Genomic DNA, 26537 nt, shown 5'->3' on the forward strand with positions numbered 1-26537 from the left:
TAAAAAATATAATAAAAAATAAAAATATTTTTTATATGTGGAGAGTTACTTTTACTCTCTAATCTAAATTATTAAAAACTACAAACTAACTCTATCATGCTATACCTAGTCACTCATCTACTAGTGTAGCAATCTAGTGAAACAATTTAATAATTTTCGTTTTGATTTTATAAGGCGATCTGCCAATGGAGCGGCACAACTTTAGCGCAAGCTACCCATTCAATGTCAAGTCAGCGGAAATGGTTCAATAACTTTCCGGCTTTTTCTTATTCATATAATTGTTTCTGATTTAACTTAATAAATGGCAATTTTACTCCTATGAAAAAAAACTCCGTCATGTTACCAAGCCAAATAAATTATAAAAATTAAACAACTCTTCTTCTTTATTACATCATAATCGGAACTCAATCAAAATCCTTATTTTAAAATTCGATTATACAAAGTCATAACGGAAATGCAAATTGATTAATTTGATTAACCAAGAGAGTGGTATTTTTTTTTCTCCTCTAATGGTTACGACAATCTTATTCTTATGTATCTTACGCTTTTTTATTTTTAAAAGCGAATAATGTAAATGATTCAATTAGTTTTTGTATGCAATATCATTTAAATGCTCATCTCTTGCATACTACTCCATGTCCATCAATCCCGCTTGCACAGCTTAGACTTGGTAACTCGAGAGATTGCATAAATTCGTCGGCATTGCCATTAACACCGGCGAATCGAGCAACAGCGCAATCCGGTGCAACGAGGCTCGAGGTCTGAAATTCTTTATTCCCTCCCATTACAGGCATTTTAGCACCAATTTTCACTCGGCTAACATAACCCGGTCCATAGGTTTGACCTAATACACCATTGACTTGATCACTTAAAGAATAAAATTTGAATCCAAGATCAAGATGAGCAAAACAATCATCTTTTGTAATTCCATAGTTGTGAACTCTTGAATCTTGTTCCGTTATAGGGACGACCTTGGCCGTAATCTTGAAATTTCCTTCGACTTCAATTATGACGTTGTTAGTGTTAGCTGATCTAGTGATCAATACGCCTGGTGCATTCGATGATTGCCATGTGCTACCCTCGTTTTCAAGGAGAGTTAGAGGTTCACCGTCGAAGGAAAGGGAAAGGCGGTCTACGGACTCATCCCAAGTCGAGGTTTTAAGTGCACCGAGGAATATTTGATGATTGTCGAAGAGGATTGCGATGGATTGGACCCAAGTGAAGTCTCTTGCCATCTTCTTGTTCCTCTTTCCGATAAAATGGGCATTGATGTGAAGGTTAGAGTTGGAAACAAGGCAAAAATCGCGGTCTTTCTTGCCATGGAAGTAAAAGGTAAGGCCATCTCCGCCGATGAATCGCGGGTCTTGACAAACTGCCCCCGGGCGATCACATTCTGCCAAGCACAAATATAGAAATCGTTTCAAAAAAAATTATCATACAAAATAAATTATACCATATATCTAAATTACATAAAAAAAATAGATAACTAAATCTTGAAAAAAATTATGTATATTTGATCAAGCAATTTTAAATAAGCAGCAAATATAAAAATGGAGAATGTAATGATAAAAGAATACATATCTTAGTCTATTAATTTATTGTTATGACAATATACAATTCTTAATTAGAGAGATCTCAAAGATTTTATAAATTTTTTTCCAAAAGTATGTACTAATTTATTCACCTTTAACATTTTTTTCAATTCCACCCCGACGTTGAAAATTTGTCAATTTTACCCACTTTTGAATTTTCCGTTTTCAATTGTACCCCAATATTTTAATTTTTGTTAATTTTTTTACTTAAATGATGAAATCATTCAATTAATTAAGTCTAAACATGAAATTAAATTCTTTTTTATTCAAAAAAGTATAAATAAGTCCTTTATTTTTAAAAACTAACTAAAAACTATAATCAAATTAACACTAATTTAAATTCTTAATTAATTTAACTAAATTTAAATAAATTTTAAAAATATACAATTAATATATGCGAGATATGGAGAATGTTTTAAACAAATTTCCAAACGCAAAAGACGTTAATTTAATTTTTCAGGGTACAATTGAAACACAAAAATGCAAAATAGGATTAAATTGACAAATTTTCAACGTCAGGGTATGATTGAAAAGGGGCTAAAAGGTCGGAGTTTTTTAAGACATTAGGCCTTTATAATAAAAATAACTTACGGTATTAAATTTTATCATATTTGTATAAAGTAATTTATCAAAATTTCAGCATAAAAGAACTTACTGCAGACAGGCTTGCAAGTAACACAATCAACTTCACATCCACCGGGACAAGAACTTGGGCAGACATGTTTGGTATTGTAACAATGAGGATAGTAACTATTTTTGCATGTGGCTGTCTTTGGTGAGGTTGAAGGAATTGATGGAGTAGGTGTAGGAGTAGAAGGTGTTGGTGGCGGCGGTGAAGATGGTGTAGGAGTAGGTGGTGGTGGAGGTGGTGAGGGAGTAGATGGTGTTGGCGTCGGCGGTGGAGATGGAGATGGTGTAGGAGTAGGAGGTGAAGGTGAAGGGGTAGGTGGTGATTTGTCGCCACTGCCCTTTCCATGTCCATCATTATTGTTTCCATTGTCGTCACCTTTACCTTTATCATCCCCATTATTTTTACCGTTTTTGTCATTGTCGTCACCCTTTCCACCCTTATCGTCGCCCTTTCCACCATTGTTGTCGCCCTTACCGTTATCGTCCCCATTATTTTTACCGTTATCGCCATTGTTGTCGCCATTGTTACCATTGTTGCCGCCATTGTTACCATTGTTGCTGCCATTTCCGCCATTTCCGCCACCATTACCACTGTTTTCGCCATTATTTCCATCATTGTCGCCATTGTTATTGTTGTTGCCATTATTATTACCATTATTGTCGCCAATATTGCCATTACCGTTGTTATTCCCATTGTTTCCTGTGTTGCCATTATTGTCACCATTGCCATGCGATGAATCATTGCCCTTTCCACCCTTATCGTCGCCCTTTCCACCATTGTTGTCGCCCTTACCTTTATCATCTCCAATATTTTTACCGTTATCGCCATTGTTGCCGCCGTTGTTACCATTGTTGTCGCCATTGCTGCCATTTCCGCCATTGTTTCCGCCATTATTTCCATCATTGTCGCCATTGTCGCCGTTGTTATTGTTGTTGCCATTATTATTACCATTATTGTCGCCAATGTTGCCATTACCGTTACTATTCCCATTGTTTCCTGTGTTGCCATTATTGTCACCATTGCCATGCGATAAATCATTGCCATCGCCAGAATCAAACAAGGAACGACGACCAAGAGCGAGGATCGATGAATAACCATCATCCTCCTGCATGCATATAGATTCGCAAGAAGCACAATCAACAATGCAACTATTAGGGCACAAACTAGGGCAAGCACGCTCCACATTGTAACACATCTTGTACTTTTTAATAGTACATTTTGCATAGCTTAATGAAGTTGCATTTGCCATAGCTATCACCATTAGAAGGAGAAGTATAGGCATGCAAAGATTTTTTGCAAATCGATCCATTTCGTATTATTAGTTATTGAATTGGATTGTATGCTAATTTGTGAGTGAGACTGAAATAAGTGATATCTCTTTTTATAGTAGTTTTTGCATGAAAATTTGTTCATGATTCGATGAACATTCAATAAGTAAGCTTTCACATGGCTAATTTACAAGTCAACTCAGCTAAAATGGTGGCCTAATTATCCTAATTCTGCTTTGTTTGTTTTAGATACGGAATTACTTAAGGCATAAAGAACGAAACAAACTTTATGCAAAATTATGCCTTAAACAATTAGTATCTAGCTCGTGCAATGTCAAAATTTTGCTCGTAGAACTTTTGATGCAAAACTTCAATTAGTATTAAAGTGGTATTTTAAATTTAACTTACATTTTAAGATATTGTATTTGGACGAATTTAAAGAAACGTATGCTGATGTGTTCATAGATAAGGATATTCGTACATTTACCATATTTTACATCAATGATTTCTCCAAAAAAAATCGCCTATATATAATGTAAATTATATTTACCATCTTACTTAAATTGATACAAATTAAAGTTTCGATACTAATTAAATTGAAACTACGGGTAAAAATTTAGTTCCATACGGGCAAATAATCCCACAAACATGAGATGTTAAGGAATTTTAAGAGAACTTTGTTAATTGTGGAGTTACATCCAATTAACTTTAATTAGTTAAATGATACCAAATGAATTTAGATAATTAAATAAAGATGACCTAATTAAAGCTCTTGTGTGCAACCAACAAAATATAGCTTGTGAAGTAGACTTTGTAGAATACCTTTTCTTGGTCAATTAGTCTACTTAGGTTTCAATGCAAGTCAATAGCTTTACAACCTTGCATGAATTAGTTAAGATCTTAAATGGCAATTTCTATAACACAAGATTAAATAAGTTCAAATAATAATTTGCATTTTTTTAAAATGGTTCTCGCATAATATTTCTACCAATTGCACGAAAAGGGAAGCAACTATATAATACTGGAAAAAATCTGCATTAATAGTATCTCTATTTTTATGATTCTATTATTTTAGTATCTGAACTTTTTTGTTATTTAGCTATTTTTTGATAAATGGCTTGGTAAAAATATAAATAAACTTTATATTTATTACATTTTGTTATCATATCAATATAAAAATGATGGTACCACTGACCAGTATGTAAATGATATATTAATTTATCTATATAAAATTAAATGTCAAACTATAGCTGTAAATTTAAAATTAATTTTTAACTTGGTACTAGTTTTGTGTTAGAGAAATAGCTGAAACATATATTTGGTAGAAAAAAAAAATGAAAGTTAGAATTGATAGTAATATTGAATTTTGCCCGCACAGATTTGGTCTAATGGTTTAAGATTCAGCCATTTGGGCGCCAAAATTGCGGTCCGAACCCCGGCTATGTCCTTTTTAAAAAAATAAACAGTTGGTGTTGGGTTACTGGACATAATAGCCCGGATCTACTAGATATATGGGCTTGTGGACGGTTCACATTTCGGAATTTAACAGTAATTTTGAGGGATGATTTACAAAAATACCTCAAAAACTATAAATATTTGTCAAAAATACCTTAAAAACTGAAAATTTATTAACGTATCTAAAAATTTAAATATTTATTTTTTTACTCTGCAGTTTATTTTTTTACTCTGCAGTTTCAAACAGTTGCAAACAGTTTCAAAAAACACAATTTGAATTTGTTTTATAAAACGTTTCAAATACAGTTTCGAATAGAGTTTCAAAGACAGATTCTAATTGGGTTTCAAACGGTTTATAACTGTTTTTTTTTTAAATAAGTTGAAACTATTTTAGAAAACGTTTCATATACAGTTTCTAATAGTTTCAAACGGTTTCAGAAAATTAAATAAAATTTGAAATATTTATAAACCGTTTCAAATACGGTTTTTAATTGAGTTTCAAATGGTTTATAACCGTTTCTTAAAAAATAATTTGAAACCGTTTTAAAAAACAGTTTCAATTACAGTTTCAAAAGGTTTCAATTTTTATTGAAAGTAGACATCTTTGAAACCGTTTATAATACAGTTTCAAACAGTTTAAAAAACGGAGTATTTTTATAAAAAAATTCAGAGTAAAAAAATAAATTTTCAAAAAAAAGTTAAAAAACTAATTTTTCAAAAAACGGAATATTTTTGTAAATATTTTTTTAAAAAGGAGTATTTTGTGCAAATTCCTCAATTTTGGGTTTCGGCACAGGAAAGTAAGTCCTCGTAAAAAAAAAGTAATACTGAACATTTGCTCGCCCTTAATCATTGCCCTCGGTTTAAATTAACATCAAATTATCTCCACGTTTTAAATTAACATCAAATTATCTCCCCAGAGGAAATTTCTACTTTATAAAGGATTTTATAGACCCTAAGTATTCTTAAATTTTAGAGTTCACTCATACAATGGTATATAGATATCCATTTCAGCATATTGAAATGTTTTTGGATACAAATATTTAGGCCAAATTCATCTAGAGGCCCCTGTACTTTATATTTTTTATCCATAGGTCCTTATACTTCATTTTTGTATTATCTTGTCTCTCTACTAATTATCTATTTTTTATTCTCAGGTTCTTTTTGAGTTTTTTCCAGTTCTTTTGTGTGACTGAAGGAAAAAAAAGATTGTAAGTAGAAGAACTGGAGGGAAAAAAATTATAAGTACAGGGACTGGAGGGAAAAAAATATAAGTACAGGACTGGAAAAAACTCAAAAAGCACCTGAAAATCAAAAATATATAAGTAAAAGGACTAGATAATACAAAAATAAAGTATAAGGACCTACGGAAAAAAAAATGTAAAATACAAGAATTTTTATATGGGTTAAGCCAAGTATTGATTAAGAAAAATGACATTCCAGTCCATCAATTATGTCAATTTAAAATAAATCCATCGGCACAAATTAATAATTATTTTTATTAAGAGAAGTGTCATTTCAATCTAATTTTATCAATTTATGCCAAATAGATCCATACATTTATAATTCAAATCAAACAAATCCAATTGTTGTACTATTCATCTCGATTTGGATTTATGTAATCTAATTTTAAACAAAGTTGAGTCTATTCGATCTTAATTGATCAAATTATATATATTTTACTATGCAATATAAATTTATGCACTAGAATGACGTTTTTTCGAACTTTTAGTCGATAAGAATGCATCTAGCAGGCGATCCATCGGCACGAACCAACCTTAGAGGCAAGCAATGGAGATTGTATAGTCCTGCTGCAATGTTATCAAGTTTTAGTCCCTCCACCAGAATTATTTCCTGAAACAATTTTTCACTGTTAGTGACAATATTTGGATAATTTGCATTGCTGGTTCCTCATCTTTCTTCTTTTACCCTTCGTAGTTCTTTTTCTTTAATTTCAAAGCAATAGAATCCCTCAACTTTAATTTCGTAACACAAAAAAACATTGCCGTTAGTTTAGCTCATTTTCTATAAATTTTAGATGGCGTGGTGATGAGTTGGACCCTTATATAGTTACATAGATAATAATCCTTTTTTAATAGAAAAAAAAAACTTCATTTCACATATTAAAATCATGTAGTACCACCACATCAACATTTAACGCCATATCGATTGTGATATATATGAATTAAAAAAATAATTTTATTACCTATATAGTTTTCGAGTTCATTGCTAACATCATCTAAACTGCGGAAATAAACTCGGAACAATTTTCTTACCTTGCTTTTAAGGAAAACAAGATGCGTTGGAAGGGCGTCGATATAAGAAGCAACTGACAAATAATCAAGTCCTGTAATTTTACCACATCAGTCATCGTTTAAAAATAATTATACTAATAAATTACAAAACGAATTAATTATGGAATTGAATTTTACCAACAAGTTTGATATCTGTGTTCTCTACGAGCCATTTTGCCCCATCGCTCATGAATCCGACATAGCTGGAGTCGAACTCTTTCTTAAACATAAGTTTCCTGAAAATGGAGTAAATTGGTATGTACATGAAATATAAAGGACTAATATTGACATTAGATCAGCTTTATTTCAAAGAGAAATATTACCTGTCAGTATTTAAAGTTCTAAAAAGTACACGATTCACTCCCTTAGGAATTTCCAATGACTTCATAACTTGAGCTGTAACAACAACAATAATTTCTTGATTACAACAAGATCGAGCAATTAAAAAAAATTGTCGTCGATTTTGCAGCTTTTATGTCCAAAATGTTGCACTAGATGGATGCAACTGGGTATGCCAAAAAAATCACAAACACAAAAAAATACACATCAGCGCCACACAGATAAATCATGTTTTGTAATTAAAAATACTGAACAATTCTAATAAAAGAATAACGATGTGGACATCAGAATATACACCATTCATCTGCATCACTATTTTTTTATCTAAAATTTATTTGGTATCTCATATTGCAAAAATCAATAGTTCTGGTCTAACATTGTTAAAATTTAAAATTCATGTTGTAATTATAAAACACGCTAAATTTTATAATTTATTTTGCAATTTATCCAATTTACTATAACAAAAAAAGACACAATTACCTGTTATGTTAGTGTCTCTTGGAACATCAACTAGCAATGCTGGACCTATGCAATTTCACGAAACAAAATCATAAAACAATCATTAGATAATTGAAAAGCAAAAAGAAAAAAATAGTTTCTGATCATGATCCTTTTTGTCTTAAAACCAATACCATTAAGAACCCGCATATCAAGTGAATCAATGTCGAATCCAGCATCATAGTACTCATCATAAACATGCGACGGAGCATCGATATGTGTGCCGGTATGCGTCGATAGCTTCATTTCTGAAGCATTGACACTAGAGCCATTCTTCATACTAGCTACGAGCCATATGTACTCACCGATGCCTTTCTTTGAGTCCCATGAAGGCATGTCGGGATTCACTCTATGTGTGATATCAAATATGTTCCCATTGTCGTACACCTCTCGTCTCACCGGAATGGGAACACCCGAAATTCGGCGGACCGCGAGAGTTAGTACTATATTGCATATTTGCAAAAACAGTAGAAGATGGATAGTGCTTGTAAGTTTAGCCATAGTGATCAATTTCAAGTTAGCAAAACTAAAGTTAATTGCACACGTTATATAATAGTTGGATCAATTATATAAAAGTTAAGAATTCTCCCTTTTTGATAAAGATAATAAAATTATGGCAATAAAATAAAGTGCTAGATGAAATTATGGAAATAAAATAAAGTGGTAGGTGAAATTTTAATTTTTAGATTTGGCCGGCTTCAATGAAATTTGCCTCCATTTTTTTGTAAAAAAACTAAAAACTTTGAATATTGACTAGGGTTTTAAATTATGCGTTGAAGAATAATTCTTCTTTGGATTTTCCTTTGGAGTCTGGACCATAATATGCAGGCAATCAAAAGATTGAAGAGATGGCATGGATAGGATTTAAATCAAACAGAATTGATACATCCTTATTTTTTATAGTATCAAATTGAACCAAATAATTATTCGATTTGTACGAATTTTACGCACATCTATATATGAGTACTTCAATGATGTGTTTGAGTGTGTCGCTCTAATCGCTTTAAATCTCTACGATCTCTTTAAACCTCTACTCTTTTTCGCTGTCCAGAATTTCAATTCTTCTTCCTCTGGTTAAGTGGTTATGGAATTAATCGATCCGTAAGTTTAATATATAGGCATAAGATAAAAAAAAAATGGCTTGACGTATATTTAGATCTTCGTACCATCACACTTTTAACAATTGAGTTCATATACTAAAAAATGTTCGCATTGTTTCCTTACACTATCAATGCGATTAGTTTATCTCTGAAAATGGACGGAAGGAGTCAATATATTTGCAATTGATAGTGTAAGGACTCAATATGGATGTTTTTTAAAATAGAGACTCTGTAGTTAAAAACGTAATAGTGCAGAGATTCAGATAAACATTGTGTCAAATAAACTCCTTATTATTAATTACATAATTTACTTTATTTAAAATTGATATGGCCTTCACTAATTAGTGATTTTAACTCAATCAACCACATACCACCCTATACATACAGAATTCATATGATTTTTTTTTCATATTCATGAAAAATTAAATATAATTAATCATTTTAGGAAAGTAATAGTACAATTAATAACTTTCTCAATTTAGAAAAAGAGAACATTGCAGAGGATATGTTATTGGATAAGTTCACATGAACATATATACAGTGCACCTGAATATCCATTTTTACAAATTGAAATGCTTTTGGATACAAAATTTTATTGTGACAAAGTTTATTGAAATAAATGTTACTGGAGTAACTAGGATGCACAAAGATACTGAAAACTTACAATATAAAATGATCATTTGATGAGAATGCATCTTATGGGAGACCCCTCCGCACCGACCAACCTGAGAGGTAAGCAATGGACGGAATATATTCCGGGTTGAACATTATCAAGCTTTAGGCCTTCCACTATAATGATTTCCTGAAACGTATAAATTTTATTATTGCTGAATGTAGATTCCATTTATGGCGAAACTTTCAAAATCGTCAATCGAATATAGTCAGGAGTTTATACAGGACAAAAATTCTTACCCTGCCCTCTAGAAAGACAAGATGAGATGGAATCAAATCGCTGTAGGCAGCAATAGATAAGTAATCAATTCCTACAATTGTCAACAGACAAATGTAACATTAGATAAGTACATGAATTCGTGAATGATAGACGTTTTTTTTTTTAACTGTCCAACGCTTATACCATTTGAGATACTCGTTGGTATGATAGACATTGATATTTAAACATTAGATTAAAATCACTGTAGGCATGACCACCCTCGTCCCAAAAAATGGCATTTTAGCGAGCTCTGTTTCATCGTGATTATTTTCAAATTCCAGTGTAATCACAAGAAACTAGCACCCAAAGTTTACAAGGTTCGGCTTAGAGCTCATGTATCTCATATTACCTTGCAGCATAACAATGTTCAGGCGTGTGCTTAAATGGAAAAACTCCGTGAAGAAAAAAAGAACACGATAACAAAAATGAATATCCTATTTGTACGTATCGAAGTTGTTGAAGATTAAAATAGCTCACCGACCAACTTGATGTCTGTGTTTTCTACCAACCACTGTGCTCCATCCTTTGTGAATCCCACAAAGTTTGTGACAAGTTGAGGTTTGAACATAAGCTGCCTAAGATGGCATTAAATAATGTTTAGATAAACATGGTTCCTGTCACCAGTTTCTTCGTTAATTATACAAAAAAAATGTCGACTGAAGTATGGTGATTCCGGTAGCCATGATGTGGATGTCACCAGATACCGAACAAAGTTCAAACAAAGCAACAGAAAGCATCATAAGACTCGATCTATCTAGGAGAAGTGACAAGACAAACATAGCATATACAAAATAAGGATGCAACTATCTTTAGATTATAGAACATAGATTTCGGCAAGGGTATTTTTTACGCAATCACCTAAACAGGGTTTATGTCAACATTTCAAATACAAAATCTCATTACAAAACTACAATTAAATTGTTGAAAAAAAGTATCGTATACTTCACTTATTTCATAACATATTTGCATGCCGATAACAAACTCAATGAGTTGAAGAAAATTTACCGGTCAGTATTTAGTGTTCTGAAAAGCACACGTCGTACGCCTTTGGAAATATGCAACGACTTCATAACTTCAGCTGTAAGACATATATTGCATCAGCTGAAGTAGGAAACGGATAAAAGAAATTAACATAGTGGAACTAACCTAGAAGACGATAACAGGAACGGACAGAAATGACATGAGAATGAACATTCAAATAAGTACTTAATAGTGATTCTTATAAGATCAACACAGCATTACATTCTCAAAATCATAACAAGGCATAACAATTATAAATTCAAGGCTTTTATAGTAAAAATCCGTATTTTTGGTGATTTTAATATCCATAGTAGCTGAATCGTTGATCAGACCCTTTACTACCTTACTGAAAATTGGAAATGAATAACACAAGTTCCCCACAAATTTAGATTCAAAATAAGCTGCAATGCCCACTCCGTTCAGCTGCATTAATACGAATATTTAGATGGGGCTAATCGGTTAATTTTCTTATAAACCAATTCATCACGAAAATGAAAATTTTCAATGCTCAACTTCAAGTGCGTAAATAATTTCGAAAAGGAACACATACCAGTTATGTTGGAGTCTCTTGGAACATCAACCAACAGAGCAGGTCCTATTGAAACGACAAACAAACAAATCACAAACAGCATACAGCATACAATTGATTGCACTACAAATAAATAACATTCATATGCATATTACGGACAGCATCAGCATACAACAAATTTGTTACTTTATCAAACAGTTAATTCAATGCTTTGGATAAATCAAAACTTTTCGAGTATGCACTTTAAACTCATAATCCAGTCAACAAAGTATTACTGGCATTTTGATACTAAAAAATCAAGTTATATGCAGACAATGTTGTTTATCTAACTGATAGTTCAAAAAGATAAAACTTTGATGTTGCTAAACCCCAGTAATCCGATTACCAATTCTCATTCTTAGCAAATGCTAGGGCCGTAAACGAACCGAGCTGTTCACGAGCAGCTCGCCGTTTGCCTCGATAAAAGCTCGATTCATGTTTGTTTGCATTATAAACAAACTGAACTTGAGCTTCATTTTATGTTCATTTATTTAAACGAGCTGAACATGAGCGTAACGGTGTTCGGCTCGTCACATTCACGAACTGTTCATTTACGTTCACGTTCACGAACGGCTCGTTTACGTTCACGTTCACGAACGGCTTGTTTAATTACTCGTGAACGAGCTTGATTAAGAGTTCGCCAATGAGCTAGTATGAGCTCGATAAAAAATCCATATAGAAACTCGATAAAAAGTTCGCGAACTAACTAGTTCTAATTAAATTAAATATACTTTATAATTTCAATATATTAAAACTATCATTTTTAACAAAATTATGTAGTCCTAATAGAAAAAATGACATAGTTTCAATTCGTATTGGTGTTTGTTCGTTTAGCTGTTAAACAAACGAGCTCGTTCGAGAGCTTGTTCATTTAACAGCTAAACGAACAAACACGAACCAAACATAAACACTATAAATTTTAGGCTTAAGGTCTGAAAAACTACCGACCTTTTAAATTTTTTTCAATTGCACCCTCACCTTGTAATTTTTTCAATAGCACCCTATTTCGTATTTTTGGCTTTCAATAGCACCCCGACCTTGTAAAACAGTCAATTTTACCCTATTTTGTATTTTTGACTTTCAATAGCACCATAAATTATCAAATTAAACTCATTTATCGAAAACTTATTTGAACTTTTTTTAAGTTAAAAGACTTGTTTAAAAGTGTACAAGTAGAAAAAAGTATGATTTCACCTTTAAATTTAGTTTTTTGAAAATTTTCATCCTTATAGCAATCAAATCATCTAATTTTTTTACTTTAGAGTGCTATTGAAAGTCAAAAATACAAAATAGGGTGCTATTGAAAAAATTACAAGGTGAGGGTGCTATTGAAAAAAAATTGAAAGGTCGGTAGTTTTTCAGACCTTAAGCCTAAATTTTAAATGAACCGAACATCTTATTCAAAAATCGAATAAACATGAACCGAATATGAATATCAAACATAAACACACCACCATTCATATAACAAGCCGAACATGAACATCTCAAAATTCGGCTCGGTTCATTTAAACCCCTAGCAAAAGCTAAATCTTATTGTAGTAAACTTTTTCAATAAATGTCAAAACTTTTCACTGTGTACTTTTATCAAATACATAACATACAAAAACTACTAAACCCACCATTAAGAACTTCAAGATCAAGACTATCAACATCAAACCCAGCATCAAAATAGTGATCAAAAACATGTCCAGGAGCATCAACATGAGTCCCAAGATGACAAGGCAACTTCATCTCAGAGTTATTAGCAAGTGACCCGTTTTTCATGCTTGCCGGAAGCCAAAGGAAGTGTCCTAAACCATCATCAGAGCCCAAAGATGGCATCTTTGTTGTTATTCTATGACTAATATCGAAAATTCTGCCATCTCCGTACACTTCTCTGCGTGTAGGGATTAGATTGTCGTGCTCGGAAGCCGTTGCGGTGGTGTCTGCCGTGCCGTGGATTGTGGGATAGGCGGTAGCGGTGGCGGATGAGGTGGTGAGGATAAGGAGGAAACAAATTATGGTTGTTTTGCTTCTTGTTTCAGACATAGTGACTTTTTTTTTTTTGCCAGAAGATTTGTGATTCTTCATTAATTAGAAAAACGGCTTATGAAAGCCTCGAATCCAGCCACACCATCTGTGCAAGCGGGTTGTTACAAAATTGACTATCTCTAAGGGCTCGTTTAGCAACTGAATGTGCTGCCCAATTACAATTACGTTTAACAAATGAAAAAGAGAAAGATTGAAATTCCACACAAAGCTTCCTGCAATCATCAAGAATAACATCACTATCAACCTCAACTTTGCCACCGGAATTCATTGCGTCAATAATTCCTTTCGCATCGCCTTCGAAAGTTACGTTTGGAAGGCGCAGTCTACGCGCCAGATTGATGCTCTCCTTAAGTGCTAATGCTTCGACCACCACTGGGGACTTGATAAACTGAATTTGGAAGGCATAAGAGCTGATGACCTTTCCAAGATGGTCCCTAGCAACACAAGCACCAGCCCCTAAAGTTGCTTCCTTAACAAAGGCCCCATCAAAGTTAATTTTGATAGTGTTACCAATCGGTGTCCGCCATTGGTCATGGGGAATTGTTCTCGGAGAAGTCGAGGAAGCATTGTTGGCCGCTGAAGTAGCTGAAACAAACTCCTGATGAAGCTTTTCCGCCGTGGCTAAGATGTCAGCTGGGTCAGTTTGTTCTTCGCGAAAGATGAGAGAATTTCTGGCAAGCCAAATTGACCACAACACCCACACCACCTGACAAGTTAAAAACTCCATGTTGTCCATTTTGCTCAAATGAACCATAATCCTAATCCAACACTCTGCAAAACCCGCCTCTGCCAAATCTTCGAAAATATTTGTTGTAGCCCACCGTACCCAGACAACTTCAGCGAAAGGGCAGAGGAAAAGGAGATGCGCCACTGTTTCGAGCTTGTCACAACGAGGGCAAAGCGCAGAAATGTCGTGAACCCGCTTATGTATATTGTTGTTGGAAGCTAGACCATCATTCACTGCTTTCCAGAGGAAGCATTTCAAATTTGGTGGCACGTTAATCTTCCACAGCATGGACCAATTAAAACCCGTTGGCGATCGAGTCCCATCCACCGATTGGTAAGTAGAATCAAAGGAGAGATGATACGCTGATTTAACCGAGAAAACACCGTTCCTTGTGTGATGCCAAATCCGCCTATCATCTAACCCAGTCGAGCTAATCGGCATAGCTAGAATTGTAGCTGCCTCCTCTTGTTGGAAAATAGAGTGAACCAAAGGCGCATTCCACCTTGATGAATTTTCGTACATTAAATCCCGAGGTCGTGGATGTTAGGGGGGAGAGTCGTTGCTGGACTAATGGTAAAAGGAGGAGCAACCGGTAGCCAAGGGTCTCTATGCAACAGGATGTCATTCCCGGACCGGAGCTGCCAGCGTACCCCTGTTCTCAAAATATTCCTACCTTTCAAGATGCTATGCCATGCCCACGAGCCGTTAGTGTGGTGTCTGGCCTCCATAAACGTCCCATTAGGAAAATATTTTCCTTTGAGAACTCGTGTGATTAAGGAATCTGGTTGTGACACAAGCCGCCATCCCTGCTTCGCTAGCAACGCTTTGTTGAAATGCTCTAAATCCCGGAACCCAAGGCCTCCTTTATCCTTTGGTTTGCACATTCTTTTCCAAGAAATCCAATGAATGCGTTTTTCCCCATTTTTCTGACCCCACCAAAAGTTCGAGATGCTTCGATTAATCTCCTTATGCAAGGCACTCGGAAGCATAAAGCATGCCATAGAGTAAACTGGCACTGCCATAGCTACACTCTTAATAAGAACTTCCCGGCCTCCATGTGATAGCAAGCAGCCTTTCCACCCCGCTAGTTTCTGCTTTACCTTGGCAGCCACCTCTTTGAAAGTATCCATCTTTGATCTACTGACAACTGCGGGCAAGCCTAGATACTTGTCTAAACCTCCGACATTATTCACAAAAAGCATAGCAGCTAACTCATTTTGCAAATGCACAGGTGTATTGCGGCTAAAGTAAATACATGATTTCCTAAGGTTTACCTCTTGTCCGGAAGCAGTGCAGTAAAGATCCAAGATCGAGTTAACACTGGTTGCTTGATCAACAGAAGCCTGGGTAAAAAGGAGTGCATCGTCCGCGAAAAGTAAATGAGACACACTAGGGCTATGCCTAGAAATTTTTACACCTGAGATGCGGCCATCCAATTCTGCCCGAGCCAAGAGGGAAGACAAGCTCTCGGAACAAAGCAGGAAGAGGAAAGGGGAGAGCGGGTCTCCTTGCCGTAGTCCCCTTGTCGGTCTTATAAACCCTTTAGACGAGCCATTAAAGTTTAGGGAATATGACACTGAGGTAATGCACTTCATTATCCACTTAATCCATAAATGATGGAACCCCATTTTCCTCATAATTCTCTTAAGAAAAACCCACTCGATGCGTTCATACGCTTTACTCATGTCCAACTTGAGAGCCAATTCAAATCTGGCATTACCTTGCTTAGTCTTGAGGTGGTGAGTGATCTCATGGGCGAGAAGGATGTTATCGGAAATGTTCCGTCCCTTGAGGAAGGCACTTTGGTGTTCACTTACAAGGCTCGGCATAAGATGTTGAAGGCGGGAGGTGAGAATCTTGGATATAATTTTGTAGAAAACCGGACAGAGGCTGATTGGTCGAAGGTCGGACATAGTCTTTGGGTTGGGGATTTTGGGGATTAAGGTAATCGTGGTGTGGTTGAGTCCCGTAGGGAGTGTACTGCCATTGAAAAAACATTTGACCGCTGAAATGACATCGTCTTGAGTAGTTGCCCAATTCGATTGATAGAAAAGACCGGTCATACCATCCTGACCCGGAGCTTTGTTTGGTTGAATATCGAAGACAGCTTTGCGGATCTCTCCGTCGGTGACTGGTCTAATGAGGTTGATATTGTCCTGACGACTAACTTGGACATTAATGGCTGCTGTTGCTTCTCTAATACGAGATGGGGTTGTTGTCGCATAGATTTGTTCGAAGTGTTGTAAAGCAATATTAGAAATCTGCTCCTCATCGTAACACATCACTCCATTGCAGTCAGCAAGTTGACTGATATTGTTCTTCCGCCGCCGTTGGACCACCTTAGCATGAAAGAAGGCCGTGTTCTTATCCCCCCACTTTAACCAATTTGTTCTAGCTTTTTGGTGCCAATAGATTTCCTCTCTAGTAACCTCTGTGGCCAGTTTAGCTTCAACAACCCTGATTGCCGCAGCATTGTCTTTAAAACCTTGTTGATGTAACACTGTAAGTTCCTGATTCAGCGCTACAATGTTTTTTCTTGCGTTAAGCTTCTTAGACCGAGACCAAGAAAACAAACTCTTGCGACACGCTTTAAGCTTCTGATGCAGCTGTTGTAAGGGATCATACCTAGAAGTGCTAGCCCCTTCCTGACCCCAAGCCTCCGAAATAATGTGTTGTGCTTCCATATTTTTCGACCAACGCTGGTCATAGATGAATCGTTGCCTTCCTCTCAAAATTCTGGGACTAGAATCCAAAAGAAGCGGTCGATGATCCGATCCCAATTCCTCTAAATGAGTAACCACCCCGGTAGGATAACACGCCAACCAATCCACTGAGGCGAGAACGCGGTCCAACCGCATTTGGATATTCTCATTACCCGTTCGTCTGTTATTCCAAGTAAAGGGGTGTCCCCTAAAGCCCAAATCCTGTAATTGGTTTTCAAGAATAAAGTCATTAAGCTCCTGGATTCGACTATCATTAATCCTATTGCCGCCTTGCTTTTCAGTGTGATTACGAACACAATTGAAGTCCCCTCCCAATATAATACAGCCATATAAACTATTTAGGTAGTTTGCTAAAAAACGTAACTGCACAACACGCTCCGCATACGCAACATTAAGGTAGATTCCAATAAAATGCCACACGACATCATCGCAATGGTTCACAAAGCTACAATGGTAATAAAAGACATCACTACTAATAATACTAACATTACAATTTAAACTCCAGGCTATCGCAAGTCCACCCGATATACCCAAAGGATCCACACAAGCAAAGTTATTCAAGCCACATTTACGCAAAAACTTCTCCAACCCGCTGCCTCTATTCTTGGTTTCAGATAGGAATACCACTTCCGGAGAATGGGATTTCAGAATCCCTCGGAGATTATGTCCTGTCAAGGGGTTCCCCACACCTTGACAGTTCCAAAACAGTGTCTTCATTTATTGGACTGGGGTCCAGTAAGGTTGGAACCCACCACCACTTTGGATTTTTGGGAAACACAAGCTTTCTTTGTCATCTGAGTTTCGTCTCCTGCCCTTGTTCTCTTAGAACCACTGGTTGTTACTGAGATATCCCCTACATTTTGTGCCTCCTGAACTGTATTACCAGAATTAGCCATCCTTGCCACTGGTGGACCTCCTCTCCTAGCAATGGTCTTCCACTTCTTACGGGTGGTAGGTGGAATAGGGCCTTCGGTTGCAGTGGCAGGTTGCACAAGCTCTCCAGCAGAGCCCGGTATTTGAGTCGCAAAGATACCATCAAAAATTGAATGAGAGTTAAAATTGCTGGCCTGCATAAGAAAAGGGGAAGGATCCTTAGAATCCACAGAGTAGTTTTTTGTTGCATCATCTGGATATGGAGAGATATCCTGTGGAGTAATGTTGAGTTGGTTAGATGCTTGACTCGGAATCCACTCCTCCGGGAGATCTGAGAGGAGAAAAGATGTGGAGATAAGTTCAGGAATAGGAGGTTCTGGATTACTCAGAATAGGCAAGTTGCTCTCTGGTGCATGAGAGTTTTGTTCAGGCAAGGGAATGAACAAATGCAAGAGGCCCAACTCCTCTAGGATTCTGGTGCTGCACTGGATCCCACCAGTAGCTGGGCCTGGGCCAATAAACGGATCTGGACCCATGAGGAAAGGGTCGAGGTGAATCTTCTTGTATGCTTTAGGGTTCTTGAAGGTAGGCTCCACCATCTTATTTTCCTCACTCCAGTCACATGCCCGTATAATATCTTGGTGATGCTTTGTAGTAGTAGACTGACGTGGCATGTTTCGGTTGGAGCTGGGTCCTCCTGCCTCGAGCTGGGATGCCAGTACATTGGGAGTCGTACCTAGGATGGCACCTTTCCCCCCCAAGATAAGCTTATCTTGTCCCCTTTGACCGAAGACATCCTGCTTTCCAATGCTATCTTTCTCCAACAGTTCAGAAAAAACGCCTCCCATCCTGCTTTTATCCTCTGCTAAGCCGGCGCTGCTTGTTCTCCTATCAACCCATTGGTTAACAATCTGTTTTCCTTTACCCTGCGGATCCTTCTGTGTAACTCCAGTCATCGAAATCATAGCACCATCACCGGAATTTTTATTGCTAGGGTTAGCTGCACCCAACAAATCTGTTGCCGGGACAACTTCAGCCGCTGAGGACCGGCCTCCCTCTCTGGTTCCCATTCTAGGGTTCCTTCGTTGTCTGGTGTAACCCACCCTCATCCAGGGGCCAAACCCTAAGTCATCCTCCGACAAGATAATCTCCACCACCGTCTTACATGAGAAGTCCAAATGCCCTATGCAGCCACAGTTAAAGCAGATATCAGGCATTCGCACATACTGAAATTGCACCCATTTACGCTGCCCCTCGTCCTCCTCACTGTAGAAACCCCTGGGCATGGGTTTGGTTACATCAACCAAAACTTGCAACCGCATCGTTCCACTCAAGAGATGGTTAAAACCACCCCCTCCTCCTGCACCGAAGGATAAGAGCTCCACAAATAGCTTCCCTATGCTCTCAGCATTCTGCCTGTTCATCAAGACAGGGGGGAGACCAGTAACGTGAACCCAAAATGGACAGAAACTGAAAGACACCTCTCCAAGTGGAATATTTGCGGGCCAGCACTGGAGGACCAGTAGGTTGTTACTAATGCACCACGGGCATCCCTTCCACACACGGTCAAGATCTTCTTCATTTGAGAAGGCGAAGATAAAAACATCTTTTTCCTTAGTAACATGTAGATCATACCTGACCCTCCAGATTCTCGGTAAGAACTCCTGTAAAGAGAAGGGGTTGAAAGATTTAATACCAAAAAATTTTCCTACCAGCACCAGTCTCTTATTGGCCACCTCATTAACAAGGGACAGTGTGGGGCCAGAGACGTTGAGTTTCGCGGCGTGAACAGTGAGCTCATTAATAGAGGCTTGAAGGTGTGATTGAGTCATAATGTCTCCAGGTAGGTGGGAGTAAAAGATGAGAGAAGGGGAATGTTTGTCTCTTGGCTTGAGGTTCTGAAAGATGATGGCTGAGTAGTAATAAATGAGCAGGTAATGGGAGAGGAAAAACTGTTTAGGAGTAATGGAGAAGAGACAAAGGTAGTAAATGTAACTGGGAGGAGGTCGTTTGGATCTGGGTATAAATAGAAGGAGGTTAGAAGGTTTAAGCAAGACATATTCAAAAGTTTCTGATGCGACATTATGGAGATAAACACGTAAACTGGGGATGAGGCAACTAGAGGATAACACGACGGGGTGATGTACACGACAAGCAACAAGATTGGACTCCGACTGATGGAAGAACTGGAAAAACCAGCAGTTGAACGGGGTAAAACCCCTTACAGGGATAAACCCTAGAGGAAAGAGAGTCATTTCTTTTGAATAGAGTTTTTGACATAGTGACTTGAGTTGTCTGTGTTTGTTTATGGGACTTCCAAGTGTTTACTTTTGCGGGTAATTGTACCGACCATCACTAAATTTTCCAATTTTTTCATTTCAATTGAACTTCCATTTTTCTTTTTTAATATTTCCGGTTAAATATATTAAGGTGGAAGCTGATTATTAACATGTGATATCCGAATTTTATTAGTTTTAATTTAAAAAAAAAAAGAAATTAGCTGCTACCTAAGTATTTTTGGCCGGAAAATACCAAAATGAAAAAAAATTGAAAGTTTTATAATTAAAAAAATATAGTTTAGTCACTGAAATAAAAAAAGGTTTTTTACGGAAACAACCAACTTTCAATCAAACATTACTTTTATACAGTGCCAAGTTTCACATATTAAAACTACCATGCACGCTATAATTATTTACTTTTATACGGTTTCTATATAAGTAATCCTATTAGGGCAAAAAATCATTATTTCATTATTTTCTCTCTTTTCTTCATTTAATTCTCTTTCTCTCAACTCTCACTCCGCCTTCTCTGCTATTTTCATCGTTGCCTTCGTCGTTCCATCCGTCGTTTCGCTTGTCGTTGCGTCCGTCGTTCCACCTGCTGTTCCGCTATCTTTTTCTTATTGTTTTGACTTCGATCTGGACTTTTCTTCTTCTTTTTATCCAGATCTACAATTTATTCATTATTTACTGTTTTTTCATTATTAAACATGTATAAATATTGTATTTAAAGAATATAAAAATAATTTTATGTTATATAACATAATTATATGGTTTTATAAAATAAATATCTATTAGTTCTTCATTTCTAGTGTATTTAATTATATTTCTGCATTTTTTTATTTTGCAGCACGATTTGTTGCTGATCGTTGTTGATATTGTGTTGACATGGTGCTGATTTTAGCATTGATGAATAATATAAAAAATAAATTTGAAAATAATATTACAGAGTTGATTTTATGTTGATATTATGTTTATGTTATGTTGATATGGTGCTGATATTTGAGATAAGAAAATGATGTATTAATCTTTGGTTGATGTTATGTTGATTTTGGTTGATTTTAACATTGGCGAAAATGATGCATTAATATTTGGTTGATTTTATGTTTATTATATGTTGATTTTATGTTGATTATATGTTGATGTTATGTTGATAATCAATTGATTTTTTTCTTGATTTTAACATTGGCAAATAAGATAACATTGTCCGTTAAATAAACTCAAAAAATTAAAATTAAATTGAAAAATATAAATGATTATTATAATATTACAATGTTTATTTTAACATTGGTGAAAAACATAAATATGATGTTGAATTATTATAATATTATAGTGTTGATTTTATGTTGGTATTATGTTGATTTTGTGTTGATTCTAATTGATTTTAACATTGGCATAGAAAACGATATTGTATATGAAATAAAAATAAAAAAAATAAAAACTAAATTGAAACAGAAAAATGATATCTTAATTTTTAATTTATTGCTAAATTATTGTAATATTGATGTTTTTTGTTAATGTTAAGATCAACACAATATCAACATTGTAACATTATAATAATTCAACATTATTATTGCCTTTTTCACTAATGCTAAAATCAACAAAATATCAACCGAAAATCAACACTATATCGACAATGTAACATCGCAATAATTCAACATCTTTATTTGTCTTATTTTCCAATGCTAACATATCATTGTTTAGTCTCAATTAATTGTTTTTTAATTTATTTCACAGACATCATTATTTTATTTGTCAATGTTAAAATCAATAAAATATCAACTGATTATCATCATAATATCAACATTATTATTGTCTTTTTCACTAATACTAAAATCAACAAAATATCAACCGAAAATCAACACTATATCAACAATGTAACATCATAATAATTCAACATCTTTATTTGTCTTTTTTTCCAATGCTAACATATCATTGTTTAGTCTCAATTAATTTTTTTTTTTAGTTTATTTCACAGACATCATTATCTTATTTGTCAATGTTAAAATCAGTAAAATATCAACTGATTATCAACACAATATCAACATAAAATCAACAATACTGAAATATTACAGTAATTCATCAATCAACCATCATCAACAAATCGTGCTGCAGAACAAAAAAACGCAGAAATATAACCAAATACAGTAAAACTGCAGAAATAAAAGATTTTCATTCCATAAAATTATTTTATGTACATGAAAATTAATATTACATTCCTTAAAGATAATCTTTACATATGTTTAATGGTAAAAAATCACTGTTACCTAAAAACAGTTAACAAAAAATTCTAGATCTGGAAAAAAAAAAAAAAAGAACAATAATTTTTTTTGCCTTGAAATCGAATCATATGCCTTTAAGAAATTTTTTAAAATCGTTAAAAACCTCTGATATATATTCTTCGTTCCGATAATAAACTCCGATTCAGATCTGGAAAAAAATCACGGAGACAGAAGAACAACGACGGCGCAGCGAAACTTACGTATTTTTAGGAACTGAAATAAGAGAGGAATCGTGGAGGAGAAGATAATGGAGAAAAGGAGTTGAAAATGGAGACAGACGAGTGGAGAAGAAGAACCAAAAACCTTCAATTTCATAGAGAAAATGTATAAATCGTATGAAAAAAATTATTATAAAAAAAGAAGACACTTTTGTAATATAAGATGGTGCTCAATGTAAAAAATAAAGTTAGACCGTATAAAAGTTATGTGGCTGTAGAATGTCGTATTTTATATAAAAAGCCCAATAAAAAACTCAAAACTTCAATAATTTTTAGAATCAATTATCCTTACTTTGGCACTTATCAATAAGAATACTATATTATAGGCAAGTTACATTGAGTTTTTTAATCTATAATTAAAAAAAATCATTAACAAAATTGAATTGACTGCATTAACTAAACTTTTAATCAAATTAAATTAAAATTGATTAGTTAATTCAGTTTAACCTTCACTCCTCCCTACATAATAGAGACCATAGTTGCATACTTGCATCCTTTTTCTGGTAGTCTTTTTCTGGTACTACCAGAAAAATATTCAGAATATGTTCCAACTATAAGACGACACATTTAAGACTTTTATATTCAAATAATTCTCACTCGAGCAGTTTTTTCGGACGGCTTGCCAATAAGGTTGCACATTGCCTAGCACAAATATATTGTTCCATATCAGCTCATCAAGAATGGTTTCATATGTTTTTTAAATGTCTATGATAATAACTGCTTCCGATTTGAATATATGATGTTATCTCGGTTTAAAAAAAAATAACCCTTGTATACACAAATATTCAATGGTATATCTAGATATCCATTTCAACAAATTCAAATTCTTTTGAATTTAAAACTTTATTAAGATATCTCTTTTATAATTAAGAAGGGGAGTTTTGTGTGAGAAATTGAACCGCGATCTAACAGTTTGTTGCCCATCCAATTCTTATATCATTCGAATTATTAACATCAGATTAGATTCATAAATCTATAGTTTCAGGTTAAATAAATCTAAACTTTTTTATTTTATTTCAATTATGGATTTGATCTGATCTTAAAAAAATTCAGCCTACTCCACCTTACGTTCAAATAAGATCTATTTTATTCCGTAACATAAATTTACACGCAACGGTTCTCGAAAAATCTATTCAATAAGAATGCATCTTGTCGGTGATCCATCGGCTCCGAGAACCCTCATAGGCAAGCAATGGAGATCGTATACTCCTGCTTTAACGCCGTCAAGTTTTAGTGCCTCCACCGGAGTTACTTCCTGAAACATTTTTTTCACATTTTGTGTTAATTTTTCACAATATATTTCACTTTACAATCTCAAACTTCAAAAACAAAAAACAATATGGAGAATTTTCTTACCCTGTTTTTAAGGAAAACAAGATGTGTTGGAAGGATATCAACATAAGATGCAACAGACAAATAATCAACTCCTGCAATTTTGTCACACCATTAGATGTACTATCAATATCAACAACACTATTGGAACCGCGATAAAAGTTCATTTCGTCCGTCTAATTTGACACAAACGATAAAAGAAATTCTAATTTATTATTTTGGATAAAAACACCTATAATTTGTCAATTTTATCTCAGTTTGCACTTTCAACTATCAAAACTAACGTCAAATTAGGGTGTAAACCGATCCAAATTCGGCAAACTGTGAGGTTTTTCTTGTCCAAAACTACGAATTTAGATTTTTTTTATCTTTTGCGCCAAACTGAAGGGCATAATGATCATTTGTTTATCGGAACAGTTAAAATGACTAAAGTATCAATTTATCTCTTAAAATTGTACGTGATGAAAAATTAATACTAAAAGAAACTTTTTTATCAAATCACTCCTCAAATTTGTTAATTTTTATCAATCAGTTCTAATGTATCAATTTTGAGAACAGTTAAAACGGGGTTAATTTACTTAAAAATGAAATTAATTAACCATAATTTAAGCTAATTGATAAAATTAATAAGTTCGGGAACTAATTGATAAAAAAATAGCTTTTAGTATTAATTACCTATCATGTAAAAGATGCAGTGAATAAATTGATATTTAAATCATTTAAACTGTTTATACTAATTAATCATAAAGGGATTATAATGAAATTGAAACATACCAACAAGTCTGATATCTGTGTTCTCTACAAGCCATTTTGCCCCATCACTCATGAATCCAGTATAGCTCGAGTCAAACTCTTTTTTAAACATAAGTTTCCTGAAATGGGGTAAATTGTAAGTACATTAAATTAAAAGGACTAATGTGGGATATTAGACCGTTTTTATTTCAAAGAGATTATTTACCTGTCACTATTTAAAGTTCTAAAGAGTACACGAGTCACTCCCTTAGGAATTTTCAATGACTGCATTACTTTAGCTGTAACAACAACAATAATTTAGAAAAATATATAGTTTGATAGAAAAATTAATGATTATTATAAATATATATCATTATAAAAGATAAAAGGATAAATTATTTTAAATTCAATTAGAATCATCCACTCCTAGATGATGTCGAACCGAGTATATTAATCTTCAAATTCGAACAATAATATACTCGAGTAGCTAAATTCAAATTCAATTCAATTATAAAAACTGAGTTAATTATGAATACTCGACTCAATGCAATACCCAATTATAACTATAAGAAATATAAATGAAGTGATAATAGACATAATGTATAAATTAGTACCAAACTATTTAGTACACTTAAATAAACATGTTCATAGTCCGGATACGGACAGGTTCGAATCGGATTCAATCGAATTTGACTTTTTTAAATGCAAGTCATCATGTTCGAACTCGATTTCTGCCTCATATCTATTTTCCAAATCCAATTCGTATATAATATTTATACGAGTTCAAGCCGATCTTTTTTGGGTCTACATTATAATTTAAACAATTATAAAAGCTTAAATCCGACTCTAAAAACAGATTTAATACGGAATCGGACAGAATTTGAGGCGGAAAAAAAAAGTGTTCAAATCCGGCCTGATCGGACGAGACCCCACGGATAACAGACTCTTAATCAGGTCGACACTTAAATCATTATATCCAAAAGAAATGACAAACTCACCAGTTATGTTACTGTCTCTTGGAACATCAACTAACAACGCTGGACCTATCAAATTTCAAGGAACATAATCATAAAACAATCATTAGCACAAGAAAATTTACTATATAATCATAAATAACAAAAAAATTATCAAAATTCAAAACCTTGAAATTGAAACCAATACCATTAAGAATCCGCAAATCAACCGTATCAGTATCGAATCCAGCATCATAATACTTCTCGTAAAAATGCGACGGGGCGTCGATGTGCGTGCCGGTATGTGTATTAAACTTCAATTCAGAATCATTAAAAAGTGAACCATTCTTCATGCTATTCACAAGCTTTATATATTCACCAACACCATTTTTTGAATCCCATGAAGGCATATCAGGATTCACTCTATGTGTGATATCGTATATTTTTCCGTTATCGTACACCTCTCGTCTCACCGGACCGGAAATATCCGAAACTCTCCGGCCAGCGAGAGTTAGTACTATATTGCATAGTTGCAATAATAGTAGAATCTGGACAATGCTCATAAGTTTAGCCATAGTGAATATGAACAAATTGGTTTTATGTAATGAAAAATTGGTTCTATAATAAAAATGTGATTGATTTTGATACTATAGCTTATAAATATAAGAATGGTCAATGTCTTAGATGATAT

At 34.6% G+C, this 26537-nt stretch overlaps 4 protein-coding genes across 4 annotated transcripts; all 4 read right to left on the reverse strand.

The window, feature by feature from the left end:
• Positions 1-324: 324 nt before the first annotated feature.
• Positions 325-3558, reverse strand: LOC126660480 (uncharacterized). Its single transcript, XM_056104238.1, has 2 exons — positions 2248-3558; positions 325-1393 (listed from the first exon to the last, which is right to left on the reverse strand). The coding sequence occupies exons 1-2, from the start codon at positions 3530-3532 to the stop codon at positions 615-617; spliced, it is 2064 nt and encodes a 687-aa protein (XP_055960213.1). The 5' UTR covers positions 3533-3558; the 3' UTR covers positions 325-614.
• A 2904-nt stretch (positions 3559-6462) lies between these two features.
• On the reverse strand, positions 6463-9917 carry LOC126660477 (cyclase-like protein 2). Its single transcript, XM_050354009.2, has 7 exons — positions 9842-9917; positions 8212-8520; positions 8060-8104; positions 7564-7636; positions 7379-7476; positions 7223-7293; positions 6463-6800 (listed from the first exon to the last, which is right to left on the reverse strand). Exons 1-7 carry the CDS (start codon positions 9870-9872, stop codon positions 6675-6677), a joined length of 753 nt encoding a protein of 250 aa, XP_050209966.1. The 5' UTR covers positions 9873-9917; the 3' UTR covers positions 6463-6674.
• LOC126660473 (cyclase-like protein 2) lies at positions 9634-13726 on the reverse strand. The gene is made up of 6 exons (XM_050354005.2): positions 13316-13726; positions 11679-11723; positions 11114-11186; positions 10586-10683; positions 10090-10160; positions 9634-9979 (listed from the first exon to the last, which is right to left on the reverse strand). The coding sequence occupies exons 1-6, from the start codon at positions 13722-13724 to the stop codon at positions 9854-9856; spliced, it is 822 nt and encodes a 273-aa protein (XP_050209962.1). The 5' UTR covers positions 13725-13726; the 3' UTR covers positions 9634-9853.
• Positions 13727-23893: 10167 nt separating this feature from the next.
• On the reverse strand, positions 23894-26467 carry LOC126660476 (cyclase-like protein 2). The gene is made up of 6 exons (XM_050354008.2): positions 26055-26467; positions 25892-25936; positions 25120-25192; positions 24936-25033; positions 24186-24256; positions 23894-24084 (listed from the first exon to the last, which is right to left on the reverse strand). Exons 1-6 carry the CDS (start codon positions 26419-26421, stop codon positions 23959-23961), a joined length of 780 nt encoding a protein of 259 aa, XP_050209965.1. The 5' UTR covers positions 26422-26467; the 3' UTR covers positions 23894-23958.
• Between the last annotated feature and the right edge of the window lie 70 nt (positions 26468-26537).

The sequence above is a fragment of the Mercurialis annua genome, linkage group LG8, assembly GCF_937616625.2.
Source record: "Mercurialis annua linkage group LG8, ddMerAnnu1.2, whole genome shotgun sequence".
Taxonomy (NCBI): Eukaryota; Viridiplantae; Streptophyta; class Magnoliopsida; order Malpighiales; family Euphorbiaceae; genus Mercurialis; species Mercurialis annua.